We start from the raw sequence: 27,431 nt of genomic DNA on the forward strand, positions 1-27,431 counted from the left end.
CTAAAAAAAAAAGCCACAGAGGTGCTTTTCCCTGTGTTTAGAAAATATTTCTATTTATTTCCTGGCTTTTTTCCCTTCCCCTGATTTATAAATATGCCCAGCAGGCAGGCAGCCAACCCAGTTCCCTTCACTCTTCTTCCAGTAAAAGCCATTCCTGCCCTTCGGAGCTGCTCAAGTTCCCACTCCCCAACTTCCCACAGCCCCCAAAACCACTGCCAAGAAAAACTCCAGGCCTTTCCAACAGTCCTGGTGGAGCCCATGGACTGGGAAAGGGGTTGGAGAAGGGAAAAGAAGAGAAGAGGAGAGGGAAATTCTCCTTCAGGCTTCAAACTCGAACTCGAAGTACTGGGGATCGAAGTAATGGATGCGGACGTAGCCATCCTCACCCCCGCTGCTGTAGCTGCAGAGAGGAAAGGGAAAGTCAGGGAAAGTCAGGAATGCTGCTGGGAGCAAAGAATGGGAAGTCTGGCCTCATCACCCCCTCCTGAAATTGATACAGGAATCACAAAGGGGTAAAAAAAGATCAGTGATGTGGCCAAAGTGTGGGGCGGGGTGTGAGTGAAGCCCTCCAAATGGGAGAATTCAGGTGCTGGTTCCATTCCCACCACAGAAATCCCGTCAGTCTGGTCATACCCCAATTAAAAAGTGGGATTGGGTGGACTGGGGACACTGCAGGATCCCCAGGGAGCCTCTCACCTCTTCCCATCAGGGTGGAAGGCGACGCTGTTGATGGGCCCAAAGTGCCCCTTGACTCTGCCAAACTCCTCCTCAAAAGCCAAGTGGAAGAACCTGGCAGGAGGAAGATTTCAACTGTCACAAGCCCAGAAGGGACAAAACCATGGAATTCCTAAAAAAAAACAAAACTCAAGGGCTTCTCCAGCACTGCCAACTTGCCAAAAGAAAGGAAGAAAGGGAAATGCAATCCTTGGGAATGTCAGGAGTGCTCTGGGGAGGATTCGGCTCTGAGAAGGGAAAGGACCAACCTGGCCTCGAATTTGCCAATCCTGGTGGAGGTCGTGGTCACATCCATGGCTTCCTGCCCTCCACCCAGCACCACCTGCAGGGAAGAGAAACCAGGGAAATCACAAGCCTTCAGTGCTTCCCGCTGGGATTTCGGGAATCCTGGGATCACTGAGGTTGGAAAAGACCGCCAAGATCAAACCCAGCATTGATCCCCACCTCGAAACCAGTTTAGAGCAGTGAGGGCCAGGTCCAGAGGTTCCCTGGACAACTCCAAGGGTGGGGACTACCTCCAGCACTTCCCACTAATCCCACAAATCCATCAATCCTCAGAGGAATTCCCACAGTCCTCAGAGGAATTCCCACCTCCCTGACACATTTGACCAGAGGACACAAAGATTTTGTTCCCGGTGCCAGACTTAGCAAAATTCCCCAGGCTCATTGCAGAGTCCTGGTTTTAGGCTGGACTGGCACCACTCCCAAGGCAGGAATCCCAGGATTAGTGACACCCTGAGGAAGCTCATCCTTACGTGGTCAAAAATGGGGGAAAGGGCAGCAGAATTCACCGGCCGCTCCGTCCGGAACGTCTTCAGGTGCTCCAGGGATGTGCAGTCAAAGAGCTACAAAAAAAGGAGAAATTCATCGATTAATTCGCACAGCTCCAGCTGCTGGGCCTTACCTGGATGGATGTTCCCTCTCCAAGTTCAAATCCCAAAAAATATCCCCCCAAAAAGTGAAATTTTTTGCCTGCCAGAGGTGGCAAACTGCAGATGTTCTACTGAAATCCCAAAATATTCAATTTTCAACGCCTGGCTGTTCATTTAGCACCTCACCTTTCTCACTGAACATTCCCAAGGAGCAAAACCCTCCCTCTGAGCAGAGATCCTGCCAGGAAATCTCCAGGAAAAGCTCACCTTGGCTGTGTTATCCTTGGAAGCAGTGATGAACATGGTCATGTCCCGGGAGGTCTGGATGTCGTTGATTTGCTTGGTGTGCTCCTTGATATTGGACAGCTGCTCCCCTGACTGGAGGGGAAAAGACAATTTCAGGGAGCTGGGAAGTGATTCCCTCACTCAAAACAACCTGGGAGAGCATGGAATAGAATCCTGGAATCCTTTGGCTGGGAAGGGAATTTAGGAATGGATTCAGCTCCACACCCCTGCACTGAGGTGTCACTTCCAGCTTTGCTTGGGGAGCCTCATATTTTAACAGGGAAGAGGAGTTTTCAGGGAGCTGGGAAGTGATTCCCTCATGGAATAGAATCCTGGAATGCCTTGGGTTGGAAGGGAATTTAGGAATGGATTCAGTTTCATGTCCCTGCTCTGGATCACTCCCAGCCTCGCTCACGGGAGCCTCGTATTTTAACAGGAGACAGGAAAAGGAGTTTCCAGAGAGCTGGGAAAGCGATTTCCTCATTCAAAACAACCTGGGATATCATGGAATAGAATCCTGGAATCCTTTGGCTGGGAAGGGAATTTAGGAATGGATTCAGTTTCATGTCCCTGCTCTGGATCACTCCCAGCCTCGCTCAGGGGAGCCTCAAATTTTAACAGGAGAGGAAAAGGAGATTCCAGGGAGCTGGAAAGTGATTTCCTCATTCAAAACAACCTGGGATATCATGGAATAGAATCCTGGAATCCTTTGGCTGGGAAGGGAATTTAGGAATGGATTCAGTTTCATGTCCCTGCTCTGGATCACTCCCAGCCTCGCTCAGGGGAGCCTCAAATTTTAACAGGAGAGGAAAAGGAGATTCCAGGGAGCTGGAAAGTTATTTCCTCATTCAAAACAACCTGGGATATCATGGAATAGAATCCTGGAATCCTTTGGCTGGGAAGGGAATTTAGAGATGGATTCAGTTCCACGTCTCTGCGCTGTGTCATCCCCAGCCTCGCTCAGGGGAGCCTCACATTTTAATTACCCTTTGCTGAAGCTGCTGTTTGGAGCCCCACATCCCACATTCCAGCCCTGATCCCGCTGGGAATGCTGCTCCAGCCTCCCCCAGGCCCTGACCTTGGCACTGAACTGGTTGAGCTCCCCGTTCTCATGGCCAGCGATGATGAACTCCCCGAGGGGGCCCCACACGGCGCTGGTGATCTTGGAGTCGCTGCAGGGAATCTTCATGTAGGGCTCGTTGTTCTCTGTGGGAAGGAGGAATCAGACAATCCCACAGGGATTGGATCCAGCATTTATCCTTGGATGTCCCGTGCTCAGCTTGGCTTTGGGCTTTTCCAGCATTTCCAGGGTGGATTCCTTTGTAATTTTTATTTATGGAGCTCAGATTTCCAGGGATCTATCAGGGGAAGCATTTGCTGTTCCCAAAGGAATCCCGTGGGGGGGAATTGTGCTGATGTCATCACCCCCAACCACTTCCAGCCACTTAACAAAGTGATTTTTTTAGGGAATCATCTCTGTTCCATCCCTGGAAGCGTTCCAGCAATTTGGGAGAGGGGAAGGAATCCCTGCCCATGGGAATGGGGTGGGATTTCAGGCTGTCCCCAGACTATTCTGGGATTGTGAAATGCATGGCAGGAGATCCTCACCGATCTGGCTGGGGTCCCGCAGGTCGAAGAAGCTGACGAAGCACTGGTATCCCATCTGCTTATCCGTGGAGAACATGATGATGTTCCCTCCAAAGTCAAAGCCACACGTCCTCACGGCTGAGCTGGTCTTCACCAGGGCCAGCTGCTTCCCTGGGAGCAGGACAGGCCTCAGGGATGGGTGGGAAAAGAGGGAAAGGAGGGGAGATGATGGCAGGGATGGTGGGAGGGGCTGGTGACCCACTCAGGAATCGCTGGAGGCTTTTCCAGCTTTTCTCATGGAATGGTTTGGGTTGGAAGGGGCTTAAAGCTCACCCAGCCCTGGGCAGGGTCACTTCCCGCTATCCCAGGTGGCTCCAGCCTGGCCTGGGACACTTCCAGGAATGGGGCAGCTGCAGATTTTCCAGGAATTTCTTCCCAGCCCCTCCCAGGGAAGAATTCCTTCCCAACACCGACCCATTCCTGCAGTTCAAAGCCATTCCCTGTGTCCTGTCCCTCCACCCCCTGTCCCCAGTCCCTCTCCAGCTCTCCTGGAGCCCCTGCAGGCCCTGCTGGGGGCTCTGAGCTCTCCCTGGAGCTTCTCCTCTCAGGATTCTCCCAGCCTGGGATGTCCCCCAGGCTCAGGAGGTGTCACAGCCGTGTCCCCACGGGGAATTTGGGAATGGCCTCACCTGTCTCACAGTCCCAGAGCCGACAGCTGTTGTCTGCAGAGCCGGTGAGGACGTGCCTGGTGTCCCCTGGGCCATCAGTTAGGGAATCTCAGCCCCAAATTCCCCAGCCCCAAATTCCCCTGGCTGGGAACCTCAGCCCCAAATTCCCCAGCCCCAAATTCCCCTGGCTGGGAATCCCAGCCCCAAATTCCCCAGCCCCAAATTCCCCTGGCTGGGAATCTCAGCCCCAAATTCCCCAGCCCCAAATTCCCCAGCCCCAAATTCCCCTGGCTGGGAATTTCAGCCCCAAATTCCCCAGCCCCAAATTCCCCAGCCCCAAATTCCCCTGGCTGGGAACCTCAGAGAATGTTTCTGCACCAGATTAAAAAGGTATTTTTAAAATCCCTTTTAAATTTAAGAAAATTAGTATAAATATTGTATGCTGTTATGTGCAATAAACATATTTTATATCATTTGTATTTTAGTTGTATGTTTCTATATAAACATAAATAAAAATATAATTAAATTATGTATATTTATATATAATCATGTAAGATATAAATTATAAAATTTATCAATAGATTTTATATAACATATTAACATTATAGTATAATATAATAAATAATATAATGAATAATATAGAATATAATTTAATATAATTAATATTACAATTTATTATTATTTATATTATAATATAATATAATAAATATAATAATATATAATATATCTTATAATTGATACTATACTATAATTAATATTAAAATAGAATTAATATATTAATTATATAATTATATAATATAATTATAATATATAATACTATATTATGTAATATAATGTAATATAATGTAATATAATGTAAGATAATGTAAGATAATGTAATATAATATAATGTAATGTAATATAATGTAATGTAATATAATGTAATGTAATATAATGTAATATAATATAATATAATGTAATATAATGTAATATAATGTAATATAATGTAATATAATATAATGTAATATAATGTAATGTAATGTAATGTAATGTATTATAATGTAATATAATATAATATATTATAATGTAATATAATGTAATATAATATAATATAATATAATATAATATAATATAATATAATATAATATAATATAATATAATATAATATAATACAATAATTTAATAATTTTAATTTAAAAGGGCAAAATCTATCCCAGGAAAGGCAACACAGAGCCCAAGTATTCCCATTGGCAAATCCCACGGTTTCCCGATGAAATTTGAAATAAAAGGCTCAGTTTTGTGCATTTAAACAACTCTGCCACGCTCCTGTCCCTGCTGCCCGTGGAAAATCTCCCCAGATATCCAGCACCGGGCACAACAAACCCAAATATTTGTTGGGATGTTATCCCAAATATCGGCAAGGCAGGAAAAACAGCCAAAAGATGGGAAAAGAAGAGGCAGCAGAAGAGTTAAAGGCTTTTCTTTGGGAGGAAAATGAGGAGGAATCACCGGGAATCAGACATTAAAATATGGAATTAAAGCGGATTTTGGCATCAAAGGATACAGTCGGCATCCACACACCACACAGCTCCCGTGTGCCCATTGTAAGTTCCCAACCTCTCCCCGTTCACCGAATACCAAACATTGACAATCTACGGAGAGAAAAAAATGATTAAAATTAACGATCAGCGCCTTAATTAGGTCGCGTTAATTAGCGGAGCTGGGGAACACTCACGGGATCTTTGGCCACGGTGAAGAGCAGGTCTCCCTCGCGGTTGTATTTGATCTGAGTGATGGAGCGCTCGTGGCCCTGCAGCAGGATCGGCTTCTGCAATTAATGATTAAATAATTAATGAGTGAGGGTAGGGAAAGGGGGGTGAGGCCGGGGAGCGAGCGCGACCCCCGGTCCGGGGTACTGAGGTGGCCAACCCGCCTCCCCACGCCCAGGAGCCCCGGAGCGGGGGCGTGGAGCCGCTAAATCATCGGTGGCGACCGCAAATCGCGGCCGCCGCGCCTGTGGCGACCCCGCTCTCACCATGGCGGCCACGCTGAGGCGTGAGGGCGGCACTTCCGGGTTGGCGGCGGCGCGGCGGAAATGCGTCACTGTTTCCACGGCAACGGAACGGGCTTCCGGGTAAACCAGGAAGTGCGACGGCGTTGCCATGGCGACCGTGGGTGAGGGGAGAGTGATGGCGGCGGGGAGGATTTGTTTGGGAATGGGGGGGAAACGTGGCTGGGGGGCTCTGAGGGGGTGTGGGGGAGGTTGTGGGGAGGGGTCGGGCTCTTCTGGGAGGGATGGGAGCATGGAGTGGTTTGGCTTGGGAAAGAATTTAGGGATGATCCAGTCCCGTGGGCAGGGACACCGGCAGCACCCCGGGCTGCTCCAAGCTCCATCCAGGTGGCGTTGGACACTTCCCGGTGTTCCAGGGGTGATCTCGGTGTTCCCGGGGGGTGATGCCGGTGTTACAGGGGATGATCCCGGTGTTCCAGGGATGACCCCGGTGTCCCGGAGGTGATCCCGGTGTCCCGGAGGTGATCCCGGTGTCCCGGGGGGTGATCCCAGTGTTTCCAGGGCTGACCCCGGTGTCCCGGTGCTGACCCCGGGGTTCCCGGTGCTGATCCCGGTGGACCCGGGGCTGACCCCGGTGTTCCGGTGCTGATCCCGGTGTTCCGGTGCTGATCCCGGTGTTCCAGGGCTGACCCCGGTGTCCCGGTGCTGACCCCGGTGTTCCAGGGCTGACCCCGGTGTTCCGGTGCTGACCCCGGTGTCCCGGTGCTGACCCCGGTGTCCCGGTGCTGACCCCGGTGTTCCAGGGCTGATCCCGGTGTCCCGGTGCTGACCCCGGTGTCCCGGTGCTGACCCCGGTGTTCCGTGGCGCTGACCCCGGTGTTCCCGGTGCTGATCCCGGTGTCCCGGTGCTGACCCCGGTGTTCCAGGGCTGACCCCGGTGTTCCAGGGCTGACCCCGGTGTCCCGGTGCTGACCCCGGTGTTCCAGGGCTGACCCCGGTGTCCCGGTGCTGACCCCGGTGTCCCGCAGGACAGGCGGTGGCTCTGGGGCTGGTGGCCGCGCTCTGGGGTGGCACCAGCCCGTTCCTCCGGTCGGCAGCGGCGGGCACCGAGCGGCTGCGGGGCCGGGGCCGCCTGCGGCAGCTCCTGGCCGAGCTGCGCTTCCTCAGCCTCAGCCCCAAGGTGAGACCCTGCTGTTATAGATACATTTTATATCGTTGGCTTTTCCCAAATATTCAAATGAATGCTATGTGTATCAGAATGAGACATTTTGTTGTATTAACATAGTTTTCTTTATTTCTGTTATTGATGAAATTTAGAAATAGAGGTATAATACATGTATGTTAGGTTATGGCATGGTATTAAAATAAAAACTGCTTTTGTTTGTATAACCCAAAGACTGAGGAAAAAATAGCTGGAGAACTCCTGCATTTGTAAATTATCTTATCCAGATGAAGACAGCAGTGACCAGAGCTCTGGGGGAGGAATTTATTGCATTTCTGTGATCAGGGAATGTAAATCTCGATGGCACCAAGAGCATTGATCTATTGGGAAGGGGGCAAGGAAAAACTAAACAGAGGAACCCCAAAGATCCTGAGAAGAATGTCTGAATATGTGTGAGAATTTATGGATATGGAGCAGGGTTCTGTTTTTAAGGGACAATCCTTTGTCAGTGAGGTGAATGCAGACACACCCAGCCCTATCTGTATACTTTACTTTATTTTTTATCTCCTAATTGCTTTTTTATTAAACTTTTAAATTCTGTAAAAATTATGTGAACCTCGTTTTTCACACTGCCATTCCCTGCGATCCTTCCTGCAGCTTCAATATCCACAATCCCTCATCCTCGGGCTGTTTATTCCCGCTGCTCTGCTCCTCCCGTGCAGAACTGAGACCTTTTCCTGTCATTCCCCCCATCCTTTGGCTGGGATGAGCTCAGGGATGGGCACTGGGATCCCCCAAAGCCCCATTTGGGGGGCTCAGAACAGCTTTGTGTTCTCCTGCAGTACCTGCTGCCCTTCCTGCTCAACCAGGCTGGATCCCTCCTCTTCTACCTCACCTTGGCCTCCACAGGTCAGTTCCTGCTGCTTTTTTTTTGGGGTGGGTTTATGAGGTTTTGGCAGGATCGGCGCCGTGGGTCGGTGACTCGGCCAAACACCAAGCAGCTCCCTTGGAATAATTACAAATAAACTGAATTTCTCCACTTGAAACTTGCATTTCAGACCTGTCCCTGGCAGTCCCACTCTGCAACTCCCTGGCTTTGATTGTGACGTTGGTGACTGGGAAAATCCTGGGAGAGGACATCGGTGGGAAAAGTGAGTCCCACTTCAAGCATTTCCTCAAGAAATCACCTTTTATTTGATTGAGATTTTGTTTTGATTTGATTTATAATGTGAAGGCTCTGAAGACACCAAACACCCCACAAGGCTTGAACTTGGGTGCAGCAGCTTTGGCTGCAGGACCTGAAAGGGAATTAAAACAGATTTTTGGGCAGGGCTGGTGAACTTAAAGCCAGAACTGGCTGTTTTAAGCTAAAAGAGTTTATAGGCTTGAGCTTTTCCCTCAGGGGATATTTAGCCAGGAGAGAAACACTGAATAAAATGCCCACCATGGAAAAGGAGCGGCCCAAAAGCCCCCAAATGTCAGCCTGCCCTGCTCAGGAAAAAACAGGACATTGGAAAGTGTAAAACTCCAGAAAAAACAGCTGGAGGTTGTTGATTGAGCCAGATTCCCAGTTTATCCCTGTTAATTCCCACAGGAGCTGTGGCAGGAATGCTGCTCACCATCCTGGGAGTCTCCCTGTGCCTGGCTGGGTCCTGAGGGAGCAGCAGAACCTGACCCAAGGCGCCTCCCCTCATGGCTCACCTGGGATGTCCTTTTGGGATGGCAGAATCCATGGATCCCTGAGCTCCAGGGTGCAAGGAGAGCCAACTCCGTGCCTTAAGGGATTTTTTGTTGGCTGTTTCATGGTTAAATTTGTCCTGTTCAGCACTTGGAGGGATAATAGATGGTCAATAAATCATCCAGTGTGACCTCCTGGCACTGATGGGTTTTTGATTATCCCCAAACCCTTCCAACCATCTCAAAACCCTTCAGCCAGCCCCTCACTGAGCACAAACCCTTCTGACCATCCCAAAACCCTTCAGCCAGCCCCTCACTGAGCACAAACCCTTCCGACCATCCCAAAACCCTTCAGCCAGCCCCTCACTGAGCACAAACCCTTCTGACCATCCCAAAACCCTTCAGCCAGCCCCTCACTGAGCACAAACCCTTCTGACCATCCCAAAACCCTTCAGCCAGCCCCTCACTGAGCACAAACCCTTCTGACCATCCCAAAACCCTTCAGCCAGCCCCTCACTGAGCACAAACCCTTCTGACCATCCCAAAACCCTTCAGCCAGCCCCTCACTGAGCACAAACCCTTGTGCCAAGCCCAGAGCAAACCCTTCCAGCCACCCCAAGCCCTCCTGACAACCCAAATCCTTCTGACAACTCCTGACCACCCCAAACCCTCCTGACCACCCCAAACTCCTCTAACCACCCCCCTGACCACCCCAAACCCTACTGACCACTTTCCTGACCACCCAAATCCTTCTGACAACTCCTGACCACCCCAAACCCTCCTGACCACCCCAAACCCTCCTGACCACCCCAAACTCCTCTGACCACCCCCCTGACCACCCCAAACCCTCCTGACCACCCAAATCCTTCTGACAATTCTTGATCACCCCAAACCCTCCTGACCACCCCAAACTCCTCTGACCACCCCCCTGACCACCCCAAACCCTCCTGACCACCCAAATCCTTGACAACTCTCTTGACTACCCCAAGCCCTCCTGACCACCCCAAACTCCCCTGACCACCTCCTTCCAGACCACCCCAAACCTTCCTGACCACCCAAATCCTCCTGACAACTCTCTTGACCACCCCAAACTCCTCTGACCACCTTCCTGACCACCCCAAACCCTCCTGACCACCCCCCTGACCACCCCAAACCCTCCTGACCACCCCAAACTCCTCTGACCACCCCCCAGACCACCCCAAACCCTCCTGACCACCCAAATCCTTCTGACAACTCTCTTGACCACCCCAAACCCTCCTGACCACCCCCCTGACCACCCCAAGCCCTCCCTGCTGAGCCCAGCCCAGTTTCCATGGGTGCAAACCCAGCAGCAGGAAGTTGTGGCCACATCCAGCACCCTCAGAGCACCAGGAACCACAGGGATCTTTAATCCTCCAGGATTTGATCCAGGAGCAGGCGCCAGGTTCCCATCAGGATTTATGGATCAACAGCTCGTGTCCCCTCAGGTGCTGCCACACCCCTGTCATTGTCTGGGAAGTCCCAAAAGTCCTGTTGTGGATAAACCCACTGCACACCTCACCCTCAGCCATGGAGCCACCTGGCTCTGTCCAGGAGAAATCAGGAAACCAGGCAGGAACAGCATCAGGAAAAGTTGTTTGGTTTTTTTTTTTTTTATTCCCAAAGAGTAGAAATAATTCCAGAACAGAAGGATCCACATCTGGAGTGTCCACACAGGGGTCAGGGAACCACAGCACCACGTGGAAAGTCCCTTTTTGAGGGACCTGGAACATCCCTGAGCTGAAGGAATTGACAAAGCACCAGGTCCTTTCCTGGCTCTGCCCCAGGAGAAAATTCCCAGAGCCAGAGGAAAGGCAGGAATGAGCCTCATCCCAAGGATCAGGGGGATGGGGCTCCCTCCCTACCCACACAGCACAGTCAGGGATCTCCTCCCCACTCAGCACTTCAGTGTTCCCAAAACTCCACCACTTGGAGATCCTGGATATTGCAGGGCCATCCCAAACACAGATTCCCACATGGAATTCCACACAGTTTTGTGGGAAGAGCACATTCCTGCAGGTCCCTGCTGCCTTCAGCCGTTCCAGGTCCACAACAGCACCAAAAGCACCTGCTGGAAGTGAAAATCCTCCATTTCCCACTTGGATCATCCAGCTCAGCTAAGAAAAACAAGGATCCCATGGGATGGATCCCTCCAGGACACTCCACAACCCCTTGATGATGTTTAATCCTGCTTGGACCAAATATCCACAAAAAGTTTTTCTTCCCACGTTTTTCCGGAGTGAAAAACCTCCCACGGAGCTGGAGCTCCCTGTGCTGTCACTGTCACATCAGGACTGGTGCTGCAGCTCCAGGGCTTCTCCAAACCAATCCAGGAACTCGGGAATGTTTCTGGAGTGGTCGGGAATTCCCAGCTTCCGTTTCAGCATCAGGAACTGCGAGCGAGAGAAAACCAAGCACCGGTGATGAAATCCCAGAGCAAAATCCCTGCCACATCCACCCAAATCCCTGGAAAACTGCATCCAGCCCATCCCAGAAGTGTTTGGGAAGAGGCAGGAGCAGCCCCTCACATGTTTCCTGCTGGCAATGGCCTGTTGGATCCACAGCAGCTCCATCAGGAGATGGTTCCTGTGGGATTGCAGCTCCGAGCGCGGAAGGCCCTGCAGATCCGCTGGGATTTCTGCCACAAAAACCAGGAGAACCACAAAGATCTGGATGGTGGGAGCTGTTCCAGCTTTCCCAAGATATTCCCGAGGTTCTGTGTCCCCTACCTGGGCTGGCTCCGAGGTCGCTGCTGTCCCATTCCGAGGCCACGCTGTCGTTGTCCCACTCCTGGCTCCCTGCCAGGGCTCTTCCCTCCTTTTCCAGGTTTTTAGCAGCACCAGACCCCAAATTTGGGGGTTTTGGGGTTGTCCCCCTGGGCAGAGGGGCTGAGGGGGGGATGTTCCCACAGCTCCCAGCCCGCTCTGCTCCAGGGGGATCCGGCTTCTCCGGGATTTTTTTGGGAATGGTTTCATTCTCTGCAGGCTCCCCTGGATCCAAGGGCTTCCCTGGGGAGGGCTGCCCAAAGGAAAACAGAAAAAAAAACAACAAAGGGAGAGAAACAGAATGTGAGGAAAATATTAAAAAAAACAAGAAAGTCTAAAAGGAAATAGGAAAGAAATATGAAGAAAATACGAAGATGAAAAGGAAGAAAATGTAGAGAAAACAGAAAGAAAATAGAAAGAAATATCAAAGAAAATATTCAAATACACAAAAGAAAATATATAAAAGAAAATAGAAAGGTCTGGAATGTTCCCGGGAATGTTCCCTGATCCCGATCCCCAGGAATGTTCCCTGGTCCCCGAGGAATGTTCCCTGGTCCCAAAACCCTGGGAATGTTCCCTGGTCCCGATCCCTGGGAATGTTCCGTGGTTCTGATCCCCGGGAATGTTCCCTGGTCCTGATCCCCAGGAATGTTCCCTGGTCCCGATCCCCGGGAATGTTCCCTGGTCCCGATCCCCGGGAATGTTCCCTGATCCCGATCCCCGGGAATGTTCCCTGGTCCCCGAGGAATGTTCCCTGGTCCCAATCCCTGGGAATGTTCCCTGGTCCCAAAACCCTGGGAATGTTCCCTGGTCCCGATCCCCGGGAATGTTCCCTGGTCCCGATCCCCGGGAATGTTCCGTGGTTCTGATCCCTGGGAATGTTCCCTGGTCCTGATCCCTGGGAATGTTCCGTGGTTCTGATCCCCAGGAATGTTCCCTGGTCCCGATCCCTGGGAATGTTCCCTGGTCCTGATCCCCGGGAATGTTCCCTGGTCCTGATCCCTGGGAATGTTCCCTGGTCCTGATCCCCAGGAATGTTCCCCGGTCCTGATCCTTGGGAATGTTCCCTGGTCCTGATCCCTGGGAATGTTCCCCGGTCCCCGGCCATGTCCCCCCGCTGCTGACGCACCTCAGGCCCGAAGCGCGGCCGCTGCAGAACGCGGCCGGTCCAGCGCAGCTGCCCCAGGTCCCCCTCGATCTCCAGCACCACGGCCTCGAACTCTTCCCGCAGGCTCCGGAGCCGCCTCCGCAGCAGGAACCCCCTGGCACAGGCCTGGCATGGCCCGGGGCAGCGCTGGAGCCGGGCCGGGCATCCACCTTCCCTTCCCCTTCCCCTTCCCCTTCCCCTTCCCTCCCTCCCCTTCCCTCCCCTTCCCCTTCCCTCCTTCCCCTTCCCTCCCTTCCCTTCCTTCCCCTTCCCCTTCCCTTCCCTTCCTTCCCCCTTCCCTTCCCTTCCCTTCCCTTCCCTTCCCTTCCCTTCCCTTCCCTTCCCTTCCCTTCCCTTCCCCTTCCCCTTCCCCTTCCCCTTCCCCTTCCCCTTCCCCTTCCCCTTCCCCTTCCCTTCCCCCCCCGGTCCCGCACCTGCAGCCGTATCACAGCTCGGACCCCCCGCCGCCCCTCGCCCTCATCCCCTGCCCGCGGGCCCGGCACGCCCGCCATGGCCCCGGCGCCGCCTGCTGACGTCATCGGGCCGCGACCGGCGCCGCCATGGCGGGGGGAGCCCGGCCGGGCCCGGCTGGGGGTCCCGGGGGCGGCGGGAGCCGGGAGCGGGAGCGGGACCGGGGCCGGGGCAGGATCGGGGTCAGGGCGCCGCATCCTCGGGGTCCGAGCTCTCGGCCAGGTGCAGCTTCTGTCTGAGAGCGGGTCAAGGGGAAGCGCCAGCACCGTCACTGTCACCAGTGTCATTGTCCTTACCGGCATTGTCACCACTGCCACAGTCACTGTCACCACTGTCACTGTCACTGTCACCACTGCCACTGCCACCACTGTCACTGTCACCACAGTCACTGTCACTGTCACTGTCACCACTGCCACCACTGTCACTGTCACTGTCACTGTCACCACTGCCACCACTGTCACTGTCACCACAGTCACTGTCACTGTCACTGTCACCACTGCCACCACTGTCACTGTCACTGTCACCACTGCCACTGCCACCACTGCCACTGTCACCACAGTCCCTGTCCCTGTCACTGTCCCTGTCCCCAGGCTGTCCCCGTGCCCAGCCAAGGATACATGGAGCTGCTGAGCTCTTCCAGCTGTGGGAGCAAAGGCCGAGGCTGAGGGGCTGTCGGGAGCCGGGGATGTCCCAGCCCTGTCAGGGGACAGGGGTGACACTCACGTGTGCCAGCAGCTGCTCCAGGTTCCTGTCAGCCGCCGCCTTCTTCTGCTCCTCGGGGAGCTCCTCCACGCACACGTCCAGCCCAAAGTGGAGCCGTGCCAGCTTCTCCTGCATCTCCCGCACGTGCTCCAGCTGCTCGAAGGAGCACTCCTTCCCTGGGGAGAGATCCGGAATGTTCCATCACATCCCCTGCTCATTCCAGCCCTGGATCCATGGGAATGATCCAGCACAGCCCCCAGGCCACTCCTTCCCCATGGATCAATCCCAACCCCCAGCCTATCCCTCCTTCTCCATGGATCCATCATCCATCATCCATCCATCCATCATCCATCCATCCATCATCCATCCATCCATCCATCCATCATCCATCCATCATCCATCCATCATCCATCCATCATCCATCCATCCATCCATCATCCATCCATCATCCATCCATCCATCCATCATCCATCCATCATCCATCCATCATCCATCCATCATCCATCCATCATCCATCCATCATCCATCATCCATCCATCCATCATCCATCCATCATCCATCCATCATCCATCATCCATCATCCATCCATCATCCATCCATCATCCATCCATCCATCCATCCATCCATCCATCATCCATCCATCCATCATCCATCCATCATCCATCCATCCATCCATCATCCATCATCCATCCATCATCATCCATCATCCATCATCCATCCATCATCCATCCATCCATCATCCATCCATCCATCATCCATCCATCATCCATCCATCCATCCATCATCCATCCATCCATCATCCATCATCCATCATCCATCCATCATCCATCATCCATCCATCCATCATCCATCCATCCATCCAACCAACATCCATCATCCATCCATCCATCATCCATCCATCATCCATCATCCGTCCATCCATCATCCATCCATCATCCATCATCCATCCATCCATCATCCATCCATCCATCATCCATCATCCATCCATCCATCCATCCATCATCCATCCATCATCCATCCATCATCCATCCATCATCCATCCATCATCCATCCATCCATTCATCATCCATCCATCCATCATCCATCCATCCATCCATCCATCCATCATCCATCATCCATCATCCATCCATCCATCATCCATCCATCCATCCATCATCCATCCATCATCCATCCATCATCCATCCATCCATCATCCATCCATCCATCCATCCATCCATCATCCATCATCCATCATCCATCCATCCATCATCCATCCATCATCCATCATCCATCATCCATCCATCCATCATCCATCATCCATCATCCATCCATCATCCATCATCCATCATCCATCATCCATCCATCCATCCATCCATCATCCATCCATCATCCATCATCCATCATCCATCATCCATCCATCCATCCATCCATCCATCCATCCATCCATCCATCATCCATCATCCATCATCCATCCATCCATCCATCATCCATCCATCATCCATCCATCCATCATCCATCATCCATCCATCATCCATCATCCATCATCCATCCATCATCCATCCATCATCCATCATCCATCATCCATCCATCCATCATCCATCATCCATCATCCATCCATCCATCATCCATCCATCATCCATCATCCATCCATCATCCATCCATCCATCCATCCATCATCCATCCATCCATCCATCCATCCATCATCCATCCATCATCCATCCATCATCCATCCATCCATCCATCCATCCATCCATCATCCATCCATCCATCCATCCATCCATCATCCATCCATCATCCATCATCCATCCATCATCCATCCATCATCCATCATCCATCATCCATCCATCATCCATTATCCATCATCCATCATCCATCATCCATCCATCATCCATCCATCCATCCATCCATCCATCCATCATCCATCCATCCATCATCCATCCATCCATCATCCATCCATCATCCATCCATCCATCATCCATCCATCATCCATCCATCCATCATCCATCATCCATCCATCATCCATCCATCATCCATCATCCATCATCCATCCATCATCCATCCATCCATCATCCATCATCCATCCATCATCCATCCATCATCCATCCATCATCCATCCATCATCCATCCCCCAGCCCATTCCCTCCCTTGGATCCAGCACATTCCCTCATCCCACGGCTTCCTCGCACCCATGGAAAGGATCCCTACATCCCCCATCCCACCCCTTCTCTTTGGATCCAAAATCCCCCAGCCCCAAAATTCCCACCCCAGAGCCGCCCCCTCGTTCCCCGTGGATCCACCCCGCCGCTCACCGAACGCCTGCAGCTTTCCCGAGTGGAAATCGCTGAGGAGGCTGAGCAGCCCCCCCTCCATCTCGCACACGTCGGACACATCCGTGAGGAAGCTGTGCTGGAGCGGGGCCCCCCGGGACCCCCCCGCTGCCGCCCGCGCCCGCTCCTTGCTGGTCCTGCGCGGGGAACACGGCGTTGGCATCGCCCCGGCGGCTCCGGGCCCGCGGCTCCCCCCGGGCCGCACTGACCGGCGGGGCCGCGGTCGCTGCCGGGGCGAGGGCAGCGTGGGCAGCGGCAGAGCGAAGGACGTGCTCTTGCTCGGGGGCAGCGGCCGCGGGGCCCCGGCGGGCAGCGGCTGAGCCAGGCAGGTCTTGGGGCTCCGCTTCTTCCTCCGCTCCTCCATGGCCGGGGCCGCGGGGGCCGCGGGGGCCGCGGGACCGGGACCCTGCGTGGGACGGACACGGCGCTCGGAGGCTCCTTCCCTGCTCGGGGACCCCCGGGACGAAGGGGGACAGCCGCTCGCACCGGGACCCCCGGGTTAAGGATGACACCCACGGCCAGCAGAGCTCGGTGGCGGCGGGAGGACCGGAGCAGGAGCTCGGTCCCCCATTCCCGGGGGTCTCCGCTCCCCCGCGCCCGGAGCATCCCCGCAGGAGCTCGGCCGGGGTCTGAACCGCAGCCGCAGCTCCGGCCGGGCCCCATCTCTCCATGGAAAGGAGGATTTCGGCCCGGACCACCCCGGCGAGAGCGGGGCAGGGACCGCACGGGGACCCCTTTGTGCCGCCGAGCCCCCCCGAGCCCCGGGCCTGCCGGGATGGGGCAGCTCCGGGGGCTGCGGAGCCCTTTTGTCCCTTTTGTCCCCTTTGTCCGCAGCCTCCGGCCGGGACTGACCTGCGCCAGGCCCGCTCCGGCCTCCGGGAGCCGATGGACGCTCCGATCCTGCCGGACACCCCGATCCCGATCTCCGTCCGCACAGCCTGGGATTTGCATTTAAAGGGAAAGGGAACTTCCTCCAGGCGCCGCCGGACACCGGCTGCCCGCAGGATCCCCGGAGCTGGCCCCGGGATCAGCATCCCACAGGATCGGGAATGGAGCGGGATCCGGCTCCCGTCACCCCCTCCCGCCCCCCGGCCGCGGGCTTTACCCCGAGTCCCCTCCGGTGTCACCGCAGTGCCGCGGTCGCAGGATCCGTCCCTGCTGGAAGGAGCCGGGAAAGAGCCGGGAAGGAGCCGGGAGGGAGCCGGGAAAGAGCCGGGAAGGGCCTTCAGCCCTGGCGCACGGACGGGATTAAACAAGTCCCGTCCCTCCGCCACCTCCAGGCCGAGCGCGGCTGTTCCTGTAAATCCCGGCAGGATTTTAAATCGCTCCTGGACGTTTTGGAGCCGATGGGGGCACAAGGGAGCAGGCGGGTGGGGTTGGTACCCTCATGGCCGGGGGCGCTTGGTGGCTGCAGGAGCCCGGGGAGGGAGAGCCGGCTGCTGGGGACACACCAATGTCCCCCTGAGCAGGGACATTCCATCTCCACAGCAGCAAAACGTCCCTCGCAGCCTCCCCCACCTCATTCCCACCGGACAGGCAGGAGCAGAGCTCAGGGACACGGGGAAGTGTCCCAAAATCTTCACTCCCCCCTCCCACGGTAAAAAACGAGAGACACCAGAGGCAGCAGCGAGGTCGGGAGTGTTTCTATTGGATACAGGATACACACAACAGCCCCCGCGGAGCTTTCTGTACCGTAACAGAGAAAAGACCGGGGGAAAAAGGGGGTTTGGTGAATTTCTAAGGGGTTTTCATTTTACTGAAGTCCAGATCCGGGCGGCAGCCCTTGCTCAGCCCTGGGAATGGGGCGGTGCCACCAGGCCGGGGCTACATTCATGGATCATCCTGGAGGAACGGCGCTGACAGCAGGGGCTGGAAGACAAAGCCACCACAGCTCCAGGGATTGTCCCAGTGGATGTCCAGCCACGGCTCTGTGCAGCCCCAGGGCCTCTCCCTGCTTCTTCCTTAGATCTGGATTTCCTGGAATCCCCTGGAGGAAAAGGGGACACAGAGGCAGGTCCTTCATGGAGCGAAGATGTGAGAGCAGCTCTGGTGCCGGGAGAGAATCCCAAACTGATCCACTGGATACATCCATGAGGGGAAACATCTCCAGCCAGCTGGCTTCAGCTTCCAGCACAAGGAAGGCAAGGTTGGGAATAAAGTCTGTCACGAAGAGAAGCTGCAGCGAGGTTTGAAGCAAGTCAAGTCTTCCAAAAGAACAGCGAAAAGACGAAAGTCTGGAGAAACTAAGGAAAATCCCGGTGCCAGCAGGTCCCCCATCTGTCCCTAAACTCCCTCCCGGCACATCCAGGCCCTGTGGGGTGAGGCAGCCCTGGGGAGATGCTCTTCCAAACAGAGGGGAAGGAAAAGCGGGGCTGGGACGGCACAGGCACCCCCAGGCTGGAGGAGCAGCCCCACGGCACAGGCTGGGAGCTGATCCCGGCGATCCGGCTGGAGCAGCAGCTCGTGAAGCACAATCAGCTCTGAGGTTGGATCCTCCTGGAGTCCCAGGATGCCTCCAGGGCTGGGGCAGAGGGGCTTGGGGGCAGCTCCCCAATCCCTGTGCACAACGATGCGAAACACTTGGGAATTAGACCTTTGGATTAACTCTTTAATACACTTTGTGCACGTGTGCGTTCAGCAAAGAGGCAACTGTGAATCGTAAGGCGGTTTTGAGACATTGGCAGGGCCTGGGAAGAACAAAAACTCCCGGGGGTGGGACCAGGCACCCCCTTTCTTGCTTCTCCCCGTCCCCATTCCAGACACAGAACCCACAGAGAGAGGAGGGGAGCGGCCTCTTGTGCCCCCAGCTCACGCACGAGCTGCCAGCAGGAGCCAGAGCGGGAGCTCCCTCCTGCCTGGCAGAGGGAAGAGGGAGAAGCCAGCGCTGGGAACGCTCCGGAATTCCCCCAGCTCTGCTTTCACTCCAGGGTGGAGTCGTTGTCCCTTGTCCCTGTGCCAGGGCACAGATCCCTGGATCTGCTCTCCTGAGCCTGCCAGTGACAAGGTCTTTTAGTGAGGGATCATCAGTTGAGGCTCCACGTTTTCAATATTCACACAGGCAGGGAGCTGGGCCCTTCTTCTCATGGATCTCAATAGATAAAAGTATTGCCCTGCACGTTTTTATATATCTCATATATATATATATATATATAAAATCTTAAAAAAAACCCTCCAAAACCCTAAACTAGGAAATCTCACATCCCCAGAGGGGCTGTGTCCTGTCCTTTCCCATCTGTCCCAGGACAGGGAGAGGGGAATCTCAAGCAGCTCCCAGCTCACTCTCCCTCACCCCACCTGCGTGCTCAGGGCTCAGTCAGTGCCCCGAATCCCCTCCTCGGTCCCGCTCTGCCCCACGCTCAGTTCTGCCGGCATTTCTGCGGGATCTGGGCTGTTTGTGGCCTTTCCTGAGCTCAGGGCGTCTGGAGCTGCCTCGGAGCTGTCCCGGGATGGCTCCTTCAGAGGCTCCAACAGGTCCGTGTGGGCACACAGGTCCTGCACCTTCTTGTTGAGGTCGTTTCGCTCCGTCTGCAGCGCACGGCAAAGCTTCTCCAGGCGCTGGATCTTCACCTGGAGCCCCTCCAGCTCCTTGTCCCGCAGAGTTTTCTGCAGGGAGAGGCAGAGAGATGAAAACAGAGGGATGTGAGGGGATATAGGGCAGGGTTAGGTGGGATACTGGGATAAAATTCCTCCCTGTGAGGGTGGGGAGGCCTTAGCACAGGGTGCCCAGAGAAGCTGTGGCTGCCCCTGGATCCCTGGAAGTGTCCAAGGCCAGGTTTGGAGAAACCTGGGATAGAGGACGGTGTCCCTGCCCATGGCAAGGGGTAGAACTAGATCAACTTAAAGGTCTCTTCCAACTCAAACCATTCCATGGCTGACTCTAGGGAAGCCTGAGGGGAAAATCCCCACGACCAAGCAAACCTTCAGCACCCAAAGCACCAAGAAGTTTCTTTCTCCCTTTGCCATCACAGAGCACCAAGGCAGGACCTGTCCTGTGCCCATCCCACCCTCCCCAGCTGCCCCAGAGTCTCCCCTCACCTCTTCTGCCATCTCCAGGAGGGCCTTGTTGCTGCTCTCCCAGCGGGAGCGGTACATCGTGGTCTCCTTCTCCAGCTTCTTGATTTTCTTGGTCATCTACAGAATCACAGAAAGGGCACAAATCGAGTCACAAAATGTCCTGAGCTGTCCAAAATGTCCACAGGGATCAAAGTCCAACTCCTGGCCCTGCTCAGGACACCCCAGAATAAACAAACCCCAGGGAGAACATTGCTGTGACATCTCACAGGTCCTCATGGGTCACCCCAAATTTTGGGTGTAGACCCAAATCTCACTGAAATTATGGAGCTGGGGCTCTTCCAGCTCCTGGCAGCATCGAGGGAAAAGCATCACCCACCTTCTCCATCTCCTGTTTAAATGTTGTGAACACTTCACTGCTTTTGGAAAGGGTGTTCTGGAACTCCTCAAACTTCTCTGTGTACAGAGCCAGCTGTGGGGAGAGACAGGGAGCTCATGGCACCAGTGCCTGGAGAGGGGAGAGGCCAGCCAAGGGCTGAGCTGCTGCCCTGGGACACGGACAATCAGCAGGAACTGCTCTGCCAAAGGAAAATTCTGTCCTAGGGAAACATCCTCAGAGCAGAATGTTCTACACACACTTCCTGGCTGTGGCAGGGTGATCCAGTGCTGGGAAACAATCCTGAACAAACCCTCAGCTCACCAAATCCAAACCCAGGAGGGATCCTGCCCCTCTGCTTTCCAAATTAAGGAACTTTGGGTTCTCCAGGGAAGGAGGGAAATCCCCAAACAAACCAGGCTGAGCACACAGAGCAGGGAACTCACCTGCTGCTTGAGGTGGGTCTCCTGCTGCTTCATCAGCTCACACATCCTCTGTGACTCCACAGCCTCCTTCAGCAGCTGGGGGAGAGCAAAGCCGTTATCTGGGAATGCTCTTGGCACAGCCCTGCACGGGAGAGGCACGAGGAGCACAGCAGGGCCCCAGCCTGGCTCCTGCAGCAGCCCCTGGACATGCCAAGACCTGGGACAACACCCAGGCATCCACAGAAAGAGGCAAAAAGAGTCCCAAGCGACCGCTCCAAGACTTACAAAGTCTTTCTCCCGCTGGTGCCTCTCCTCTGCCTCCTTCAGCATCTCCTGGGCTTGCTGCAGTTTGGCATCCACCAGCTGCTGCTGCAGCTCCTTGTGCTTGAACACCTTGTCAATGTGCTGGGGGGAGAAGAGCGCAGCTCAGCGAGGATCCAGAGCCTCCTCCTCGCTGTGGCAGCAGGAACAGCCCCCTGTCCCTGACCCACCTCCTCCCGCAGCTCGTACTGCTCGATCAGCTTCTTCAGCCGCTCTGCCAGCTCCATGTTCTCCTGGCGCAGTTTGGAGTTGCGGTCGTTGTGCTGCTCCATCTGCAGCTGGATGTCGTTCAGAGTCACCTGGAAGTGGGAGGTCACCTCCTTCCTCTTCTCCTCCTCCTCCCTGGCACGCTGGACACCCTCCTCCTGCGTGGGGGATGTGTCAGGTAACAGAGAAAACTTCCCAAAATGATGTTCCCAACCCATCCAGCCTCACTTCTTATTTCCATCAGGGTATAATAATTTATACTTTTAAATATTTGTTTCTATTTATTTTATTTAGATATCTATATATAATAATATATAGATAATATCTTTATTTAAGTATTGTTTAAATAAATAAAATTAAAAATGAATAAAATTTTAATTTACATTTATGTATTTTATACATTTATAAATTTATAAAATTTATAAATGTATACATTTAGATTATATTAAAATTAATTAATTTAATCAATAAATAATTTTAAAATAAAATTATAATTTATAAAATATATTATTAATACTATATTACTATATATCCATTATTATATAATGTACATTATATATAACATAATATATTATATGTATATATTATGTTATATATTATATATACTATATTATATATTGTATATTATATAATATAGTGGATATGTTTCTATAATATATATTATTATATATTACAGAAAGAACATTATTTATAATAAAATAATATATAATATAAATATATTTATAATATATAATATAATTAATATATATTATGTAATATGTAATATACAAACAGTATATAAAATATATTTATATAAAATATAAGTAAATAACATTAATTTTATTTAAATATTTCTTTCTATATATAAATAATATTTTTGTTTTATTTATATTTACAGTTATTCCTTATATCCATCAGGAAAGGACTCTGGGCCTTCCCCTCCTTCCCCAGATAAACCCTGAAATCACAACTTGAATAGTGCAGGTGGCTCAACACCAGGATTCCAGCACTGCCCTGATGGCAGAGCTGGGGAAAGCACTGGGAAAGGTGAATTTTCCAGAATGGCAGAGCCCATGGAGAGGGATCCAAGAGCTGGGCAAGGAGCAGAGCCTGGAGAAAATCACCTTGAGGGTGCGGTTGTGCCTCTGCAGCTCCCGGCACAGGCTCTCCAGCTTGCTCCGCGCCAGGATGGCCTTGCTGTGCTCGCTCTGCAGGTGATCCTTCTCCTGCACCAGCTGGCTCTGCTTCTTCTGCAGGATCTTCATCTGCTTCTGGGAGTTGCGGTGCTCCTCCAGCTGGGAGAGAGGAGCAGAGGGTGTGCAGGCAGCCGTGCCCCGCTGAGGGGACACGAGCTCGCTGTGCCCCAGGGACAGGAGCTCTGTGACACCTCAGAACACAGCAGTGTGACACTTTCTCCTTCCTGAATTCCCATCTTGCTGCAATGGGAAGGAGCTCCATGTTCTCCCAGCACAGGGAAAAGCCACCCAGGGACACTTTGGACATGCCCAGGCAGCCCAAAAGCTGCTCCAGGTCCAGATCCATGCTTGGAACTCCACCTTGGCTCTGGTTAAAGGTGGGATCAGGCTTTGTGTGTGTGAAAACAGACCTGACCTCCTCTTGCACCCAGATTTGCCAAAATTCCTTCTGTCCACGCTTCACAAACACCACCAGGCTGGACCCAGCAACACCCACCCTCTCCTAAAGATATCCAGCACTGCAGAGATCCCACACACAACTCCAGTGTGTCCCTGGAATGTCCCTGTCAAAGGCCTCTCCTGCCTCCCTGAGCTGCCACGTCCTCCCCCAGCCCCAGGACTCACCAGCTCAGCGTATTTCTTGCAGAGAGCTGCCAGCTTCTCCTCTGACGTGCTCAGGGTGTTCAGGGTCTGCATCAGCAAAGTGATTTCCTTGCCTGGAACAAGATATGGAATGGGAATAATGCAATAAATAGGATAAAATGGCTTTACACAAGAGCTCTGGCTTGGAAAGGCAAAAAAAGGAGGAACTGAGCAGGTATCCAGTGCATTCCCAGGATTTCCCCATGGTGGGAGAACAACTGGAGCAGCTGGATTTTGGAGGGGAAAACCATCCTTAGGTTGGCTGGAGCCAGCTGTGCCCAGCAGAGGAGAAACCCACGGAATACAGAGGCTGCACTGGGTGCATCCTTCACCCCCACGGAACAGGAGGATGTTCCCAAATATATCCAAGGCTCTGATTTCACCAAGGATGATTAGCGTGGGATAAAATCCATTCATCCATGCACTGATATCATTGGAGCAGGGAATCTTTCACCTAAACCCTTGGAGAGCAGGGAATCCTTCACCTAAATCTTTGGGGAGCAGGGAATCCTTCACAGAAACCCTTGGGGAGCAGGGAATCCTTCACAGAAATCCTTGGGGAGCAGGGAATCCTTCACCTAAATCTTTGGGGAGCAGGGAATCCTTCACCTAAACCCTTGGGGAGCAAGGAATCCTTCACAGAAATCCTTGGGGAGCAGGGAATCCTTCACAGAAATCCTTGGGGAGCAGGGAATCCTTCACAGAAATCCTTGGGGAGCAGGGAATCCTTCACAGAAACCCTTGGAGATCAGGGAATCCCTCACCTAAACCCTTGGGGAGCAGGGAATCCTTCACCTAAACCCTTGGAGATCAGGGAATCCTTCACAGAAACCCTTGGAGATCAGGGAATCCTTCACAGAAACCCTTGGAGATCAGGGAATCCCTCACCTAAACCCTTGGAGATCAGGGAAGCCCTCACCTAAACCCTTGGAGATCAGGGAAACCCTCACCTAAACCCTTGGAGATCAGGGAAGCCCTCACCTAAACCCTTGGAGATCAGGGAAACCCTCACCTAAACCCTTGGGGAGCAGGGAATCCCTCACCTAAACCCTTGGGGAGCAGGGAATCCCTCACCTAAACCCTTGGCTTTTTTCTTCTCCTGAGCTTTCTTCTGGTCCCGCTCGCCGCCCTCCTCTCCAGGCCGGAATTCCTCGCTTCCCTTGGTGTTCTCCTTCTCCCCGTTCATCTCGGGGCCGCCCGGCTCCTGCTCCCCGTTCCTGGGGGATTCGCTCCGTCCCTTTTCGGGCTCCTCGGGCTCAGGGGGCTCTCCCTGCCCTCCGTCCTCCCCTGGGTTCTCCTGGCTGGCATCCACACAGTAGGTGTTCAGGATGTCCTCCAGCTGCCGGCTCAGCTCCTCGGAGACGTCGCAGGAGGATTTGGGATCCTCCTGTGTGAGGGGAGCTGGGGGGGAAAACGGGAACACAGAGCACTGAGCCTCACCCCTCTCACCCTGCTGGGAGCACGCAGGGAATGGGAGGTTTTTTCTGGCTGGACTTGCGGCAGGATAAGCTGTTTTGTTCCGGCTGTGTCTCCAGCCAGCTGCTCTGACAATGGCAGGGCATTCCCAACAGCCTCTCCTTTGATCAGCAGAGCATGACCAAGCCCCTGACATCTGTCAAGAGGGAAAATTCCCCCCCTCTCCCCTTTTTATTTTTTTTTTTTTTTTTTTTTTTTTTTTTAAGGAAAGCAGGTTGTGTGTGAGCTTTTTTTCCCCCCAGAGGAACTGGTAGCCCGGATCTCCAAGGCTGGGCTTTTTAGCATGACAATGGATTTTTAAACCTGGATAAGAGCAGCTGCATCTCTGGGATCAAACAGGGATGAAGGAGGCAGAACATCCTGGCAGCAGCCAGGAAAGGGGAACTCCTCCAGGGCTGCACACACACGCAGAAATAGGGAAAAAAACCCTGATTTTCTGCCCTGGAAAAGCAGGATTTTCTGTCCCTACAAAGAGCTCCATCCAGCAGCCCAGCCTCGTGCAGAAAAAGCAGCTCCCAGGCTCAAACCCACCCTCACACATTCCAGGGAATGCCAGCACTGCCCCCCAGCCGTGGGCAGGGACAGAACCCCCCCAGTCTTCCCCCACCTTCGGGGGCAGCTGCAGCCTCTGGTGAATCTCCCTCTTCCAGCCCCATCCCACTGTTTGTTCTGGAAGGATGTGGAGCTGCTTTGGTCTCCACTCCCTGGTTCTTCATCACAGCCTTTCCACCCTTCTCAGACTCTGCAGAAACAGAAAGGGAGAGGCTTTAAGGACATCTGGAGGAATTTAGGAGTCGTCAGCCTGGCTTGGGAAGGAAGGAGCCTGTTCTCAGCAGAAGCTCTGTGCTGAGGAAAGCATCTCTTGATTCCCAGACTGTGTCGGGATAATTCCTATTGGCATCCCCTCCTGGAGCAAGGCAGCACCTGCCAACCCACAGATATCAGAATTTTCCCACCAGGCACAACCCCCTCAGCCCTTTCTACCCTTCCCAACTCTTGGATTTCCCACAACTCAGAGCTTGCACAGCACAGAGATCAATTCCTGCTGAATTCCCCTGCTAAGGAGAGCCTGAAATCCCAGCTCCTCATCCTCATCCCCTCCACCTCCGACGGCTTTGGATGTTCTCAGCCTCGCCAGCCTCTGGTTATCACACTAATTAGGAGCTGGGGATGCTGATGCTGCTGGGAGGGAGGGAAAGGGGCTGTTCTCAGATTACACCGGGGTTCTTGGAAGGAAAACCCGAGGGCACAGCGGCGGCGGAGCCCGGCCCGTGTCACCACCCACGTGCGGGATGTCCGGGGCAGCGCCCTTCACCGGCACCTGCCCCGCGCCTCGGGCGCTCCTTTTCCGCCGCTGCAAGCGCGCGGCTCCCGGGCCAGAACCGGGGTTCAGCACCCCGAGAGCCCCCGGCCCCCCCGGCCCCGCCCCTCCGCCGCAGCCCGGCCCGAGCCGCCCGTGGTGCCCCCGTTTCACCGGGAACCGGCAGCTCTGCCCCCCCTCCCCCAGCCCCGCTATCGCCCGCGGTGGAGCCGCTGCCTTCACCCGCCGGTGACCCCCCCGTTAAAGCAGCCCCGCGTTGCCCCCCTCCCCGCACCGCGGTGACGTCACGCGCGCACCCCGTGACGTCAGCGCCGGCGGTCTGACGCAGGTGTCGCCTCGTTCCTCAGCCAACGGGCGCGCAGGGCCCGGCGGAGGCCCGGCGCATCGGCGGCGCGGCGACTGCCGGTGCGCGCCCGGTGCCCGTGTGGCGGCGGTTGCGGCGGTACCGGCGCTGAGGGAGCGGCTCGGCCCGGGGCCTCCAACGGCCGCGCGTGCGCCCGCCCGCGCCGCCGCCCAATCAGCGCCCGTCGCGCGGGGGCTGCCGGGAAGCACCGGGGAGACGCGGCAACCGCGGCGGGAGGCGCTGAAGGGACTACAGCTCCCGGCGTGCTCCGCGAGAGAGCGCCCACAGAAACTACAGCTCCCGGCACGCTCAGCGCGGAGGTCGCCATAGAAACTACAGCCCCAGGCCTGGTCTGCAGGCTTGGGAAGGAAATGAGGGGGAAGAACGGGGAAAGAAACGGTCTCCTACAACTACCGCCATGCCTCGGGTAAGAGGGAGGAAAAAAAGGAGGAGAAAAGTGAGAAGAAAGAAACTAGTGCCTACAACTCCCAGCACGCCAGGCACCTGCCCGATCTGGGCCCTACAATTCCCACCCTGCTCCTCGGGGCGGAGAGTAGAAAATGCGTGGAAAAGCAGATGAGGAGAAAGAGAAGGAGGAGAAGGAGCAAAGGAAGGAGGCGGGACGGAGAAAAGAAAGGGGGAAACTCTGGCCTACAGCTCCCAGCAGGCCCTGCGCACGGCAGCCCTGAGGACTACAACTCCCAGCATGCCCCGCGCGATCCCGCTGGTACCGGAGGCCCCTCCCAAGG

The 27,431-nt window shown here is 54.0% G+C and overlaps 4 protein-coding genes across 5 annotated transcripts; 1 reads left to right on the top strand and 3 right to left on the bottom strand.

Annotated features, from left to right (window-relative positions):
* Nucleotides 1-25: 25 nt before the first annotated feature.
* Nucleotides 26-6,290, bottom strand: EIF3I (eukaryotic translation initiation factor 3 subunit I). The gene is made up of 11 exons (XM_005529757.3): nucleotides 6,162-6,290; nucleotides 5,862-5,954; nucleotides 5,691-5,778; nucleotides 4,169-4,234; nucleotides 3,501-3,650; nucleotides 2,971-3,098; nucleotides 1,875-1,985; nucleotides 1,491-1,580; nucleotides 984-1,057; nucleotides 697-789; nucleotides 26-400 (listed from the first exon to the last, which is right to left on the bottom strand). Exons 1-11 carry the CDS (start codon nucleotides 6,288-6,290, stop codon nucleotides 319-321), a joined length of 1,104 nt encoding a protein of 367 aa, XP_005529814.2. The 3' UTR covers nucleotides 26-318.
* TMEM234 (transmembrane protein 234) lies at nucleotides 6,278-9,167 on the top strand. The gene is made up of 5 exons (XM_088067533.1): nucleotides 6,278-6,301; nucleotides 7,166-7,317; nucleotides 8,142-8,208; nucleotides 8,358-8,450; nucleotides 8,894-9,167. Exons 1-5 carry the CDS (start codon nucleotides 6,289-6,291, stop codon nucleotides 8,953-8,955), a joined length of 387 nt encoding a protein of 128 aa, XP_087923659.1. The 5' UTR covers nucleotides 6,278-6,288; the 3' UTR covers nucleotides 8,956-9,167.
* Nucleotides 9,168-10,588: 1,421 nt separating this feature from the next.
* On the bottom strand, nucleotides 10,589-17,767 carry LOC102099172 (uncharacterized). The gene is made up of 11 exons (XM_088067592.1): nucleotides 17,491-17,767; nucleotides 17,238-17,323; nucleotides 16,595-16,791; nucleotides 16,368-16,522; nucleotides 14,101-14,255; nucleotides 13,995-14,017; nucleotides 13,341-13,608; nucleotides 12,889-13,032; nucleotides 11,724-12,012; nucleotides 11,523-11,632; nucleotides 10,589-11,387 (listed from the first exon to the last, which is right to left on the bottom strand). Exons 3-11 carry the CDS (start codon nucleotides 16,747-16,749, stop codon nucleotides 11,283-11,285), a joined length of 1,404 nt encoding a protein of 467 aa, XP_087923718.1. The 5' UTR covers nucleotides 16,750-16,791; nucleotides 17,238-17,323; nucleotides 17,491-17,767; the 3' UTR covers nucleotides 10,589-11,282.
* Nucleotides 17,768-18,008: 241 nt separating this feature from the next.
* Nucleotides 18,009-26,799, bottom strand: TXLNA (taxilin alpha). Of its 2 annotated transcripts, none has more exons than XM_088067520.1 (11): nucleotides 26,636-26,799; nucleotides 25,626-25,760; nucleotides 24,617-24,943; nucleotides 23,525-23,616; nucleotides 22,829-22,999; nucleotides 21,689-21,883; nucleotides 21,483-21,602; nucleotides 21,219-21,293; nucleotides 20,776-20,868; nucleotides 20,421-20,516; nucleotides 18,009-19,988 (listed from the first exon to the last, which is right to left on the bottom strand). In XM_088067520.1, exons 2-11 carry the CDS (start codon nucleotides 25,732-25,734, stop codon nucleotides 19,695-19,697), a joined length of 1,572 nt encoding a protein of 523 aa, XP_087923646.1. In that variant the 5' UTR covers nucleotides 25,735-25,760; nucleotides 26,636-26,799; the 3' UTR covers nucleotides 18,009-19,694. The 2 variants fall into 2 exon arrangements, with proteins under 2 accessions (XP_087923646.1, XP_087923647.1); XM_088067521.1 differs by lacking the exon at nucleotides 26,636-26,799 and adding an exon at nucleotides 26,123-26,135.
* Nucleotides 26,800-27,431: the final 632 nt, after the last annotated feature.

This window comes from Pseudopodoces humilis, chromosome 27 (assembly GCF_049639895.1).
Source record: "Pseudopodoces humilis isolate 2021_Gansu_Grassland_sample_001 chromosome 27, ASM4963989v1, whole genome shotgun sequence".
Classification (NCBI taxonomy): domain Eukaryota; kingdom Metazoa; phylum Chordata; class Aves; order Passeriformes; family Paridae; genus Pseudopodoces; species Pseudopodoces humilis.

Bases quoted from the DNA above. Each gene is read 5' to 3' on its own strand.
- EIF3I (XM_005529757.3), bottom strand. From the start codon at position 6,290: ATGGCAACGCCGTCGCACTTCCTGGTTTACCCGGAAGCCCGTTCCGTT. The intron at 5,955-6,161 runs GTGAGAGCGGGG...CATTAATTGCAG, and splicing joins GCCTCAGCGTGGCCGCCATG to AAGCCGATCCTGCTGCAGGG. The intron at 3,099-3,500 runs GTGAGGATCTCC...TCCTTCCCACAG, and splicing joins GCGGGACCCCAGCCAGATCG to AGAACAACGAGCCCTACATG.
- TMEM234 (XM_088067533.1), top strand. The intron at 7,318-8,141 runs GTGAGACCCTGC...GTTCTCCTGCAG, and splicing joins TCCTCAGCCTCAGCCCCAAG to TACCTGCTGCCCTTCCTGCT. The intron at 8,451-8,893 runs GTGAGTCCCACT...TAATTCCCACAG, and splicing joins AGAGGACATCGGTGGGAAAA to GAGCTGTGGCAGGAATGCTG.
- LOC102099172 (XM_088067592.1), bottom strand. From the start codon at position 16,749: ATGGAGGAGCGGAGGAAGAAGCGGAGCCCCAAGACCTGCCTGGCTCAG. The intron at 13,609-13,994 runs GTATCCTTGGCT...GCTCTCAGACAG, and splicing joins GAAGAGCTCAGCAGCTCCAT to AAGCTGCACCTGGCCGAGAG. The intron at 11,633-11,723 runs GTAGGGGACACA...TTTTTGTGGCAG, and splicing joins CGACCTCGGAGCCAGCCCAG to AAATCCCAGCGGATCTGCAG.
- TXLNA (XM_088067520.1), bottom strand. From the start codon at position 25,734: ATGAAGAACCAGGGAGTGGAGACCAAAGCAGCTCCACATCCTTCCAGA. The intron at 21,603-21,688 runs GTGGGTCAGGGA...TTCTCCCCCCAG, and splicing joins AGTACGAGCTGCGGGAGGAG to CACATTGACAAGGTGTTCAA. The intron at 20,869-21,218 runs GTGAGTTCCCTG...CTCTCCCCACAG, and splicing joins AGACCCACCTCAAGCAGCAG to CTGGCTCTGTACACAGAGAA.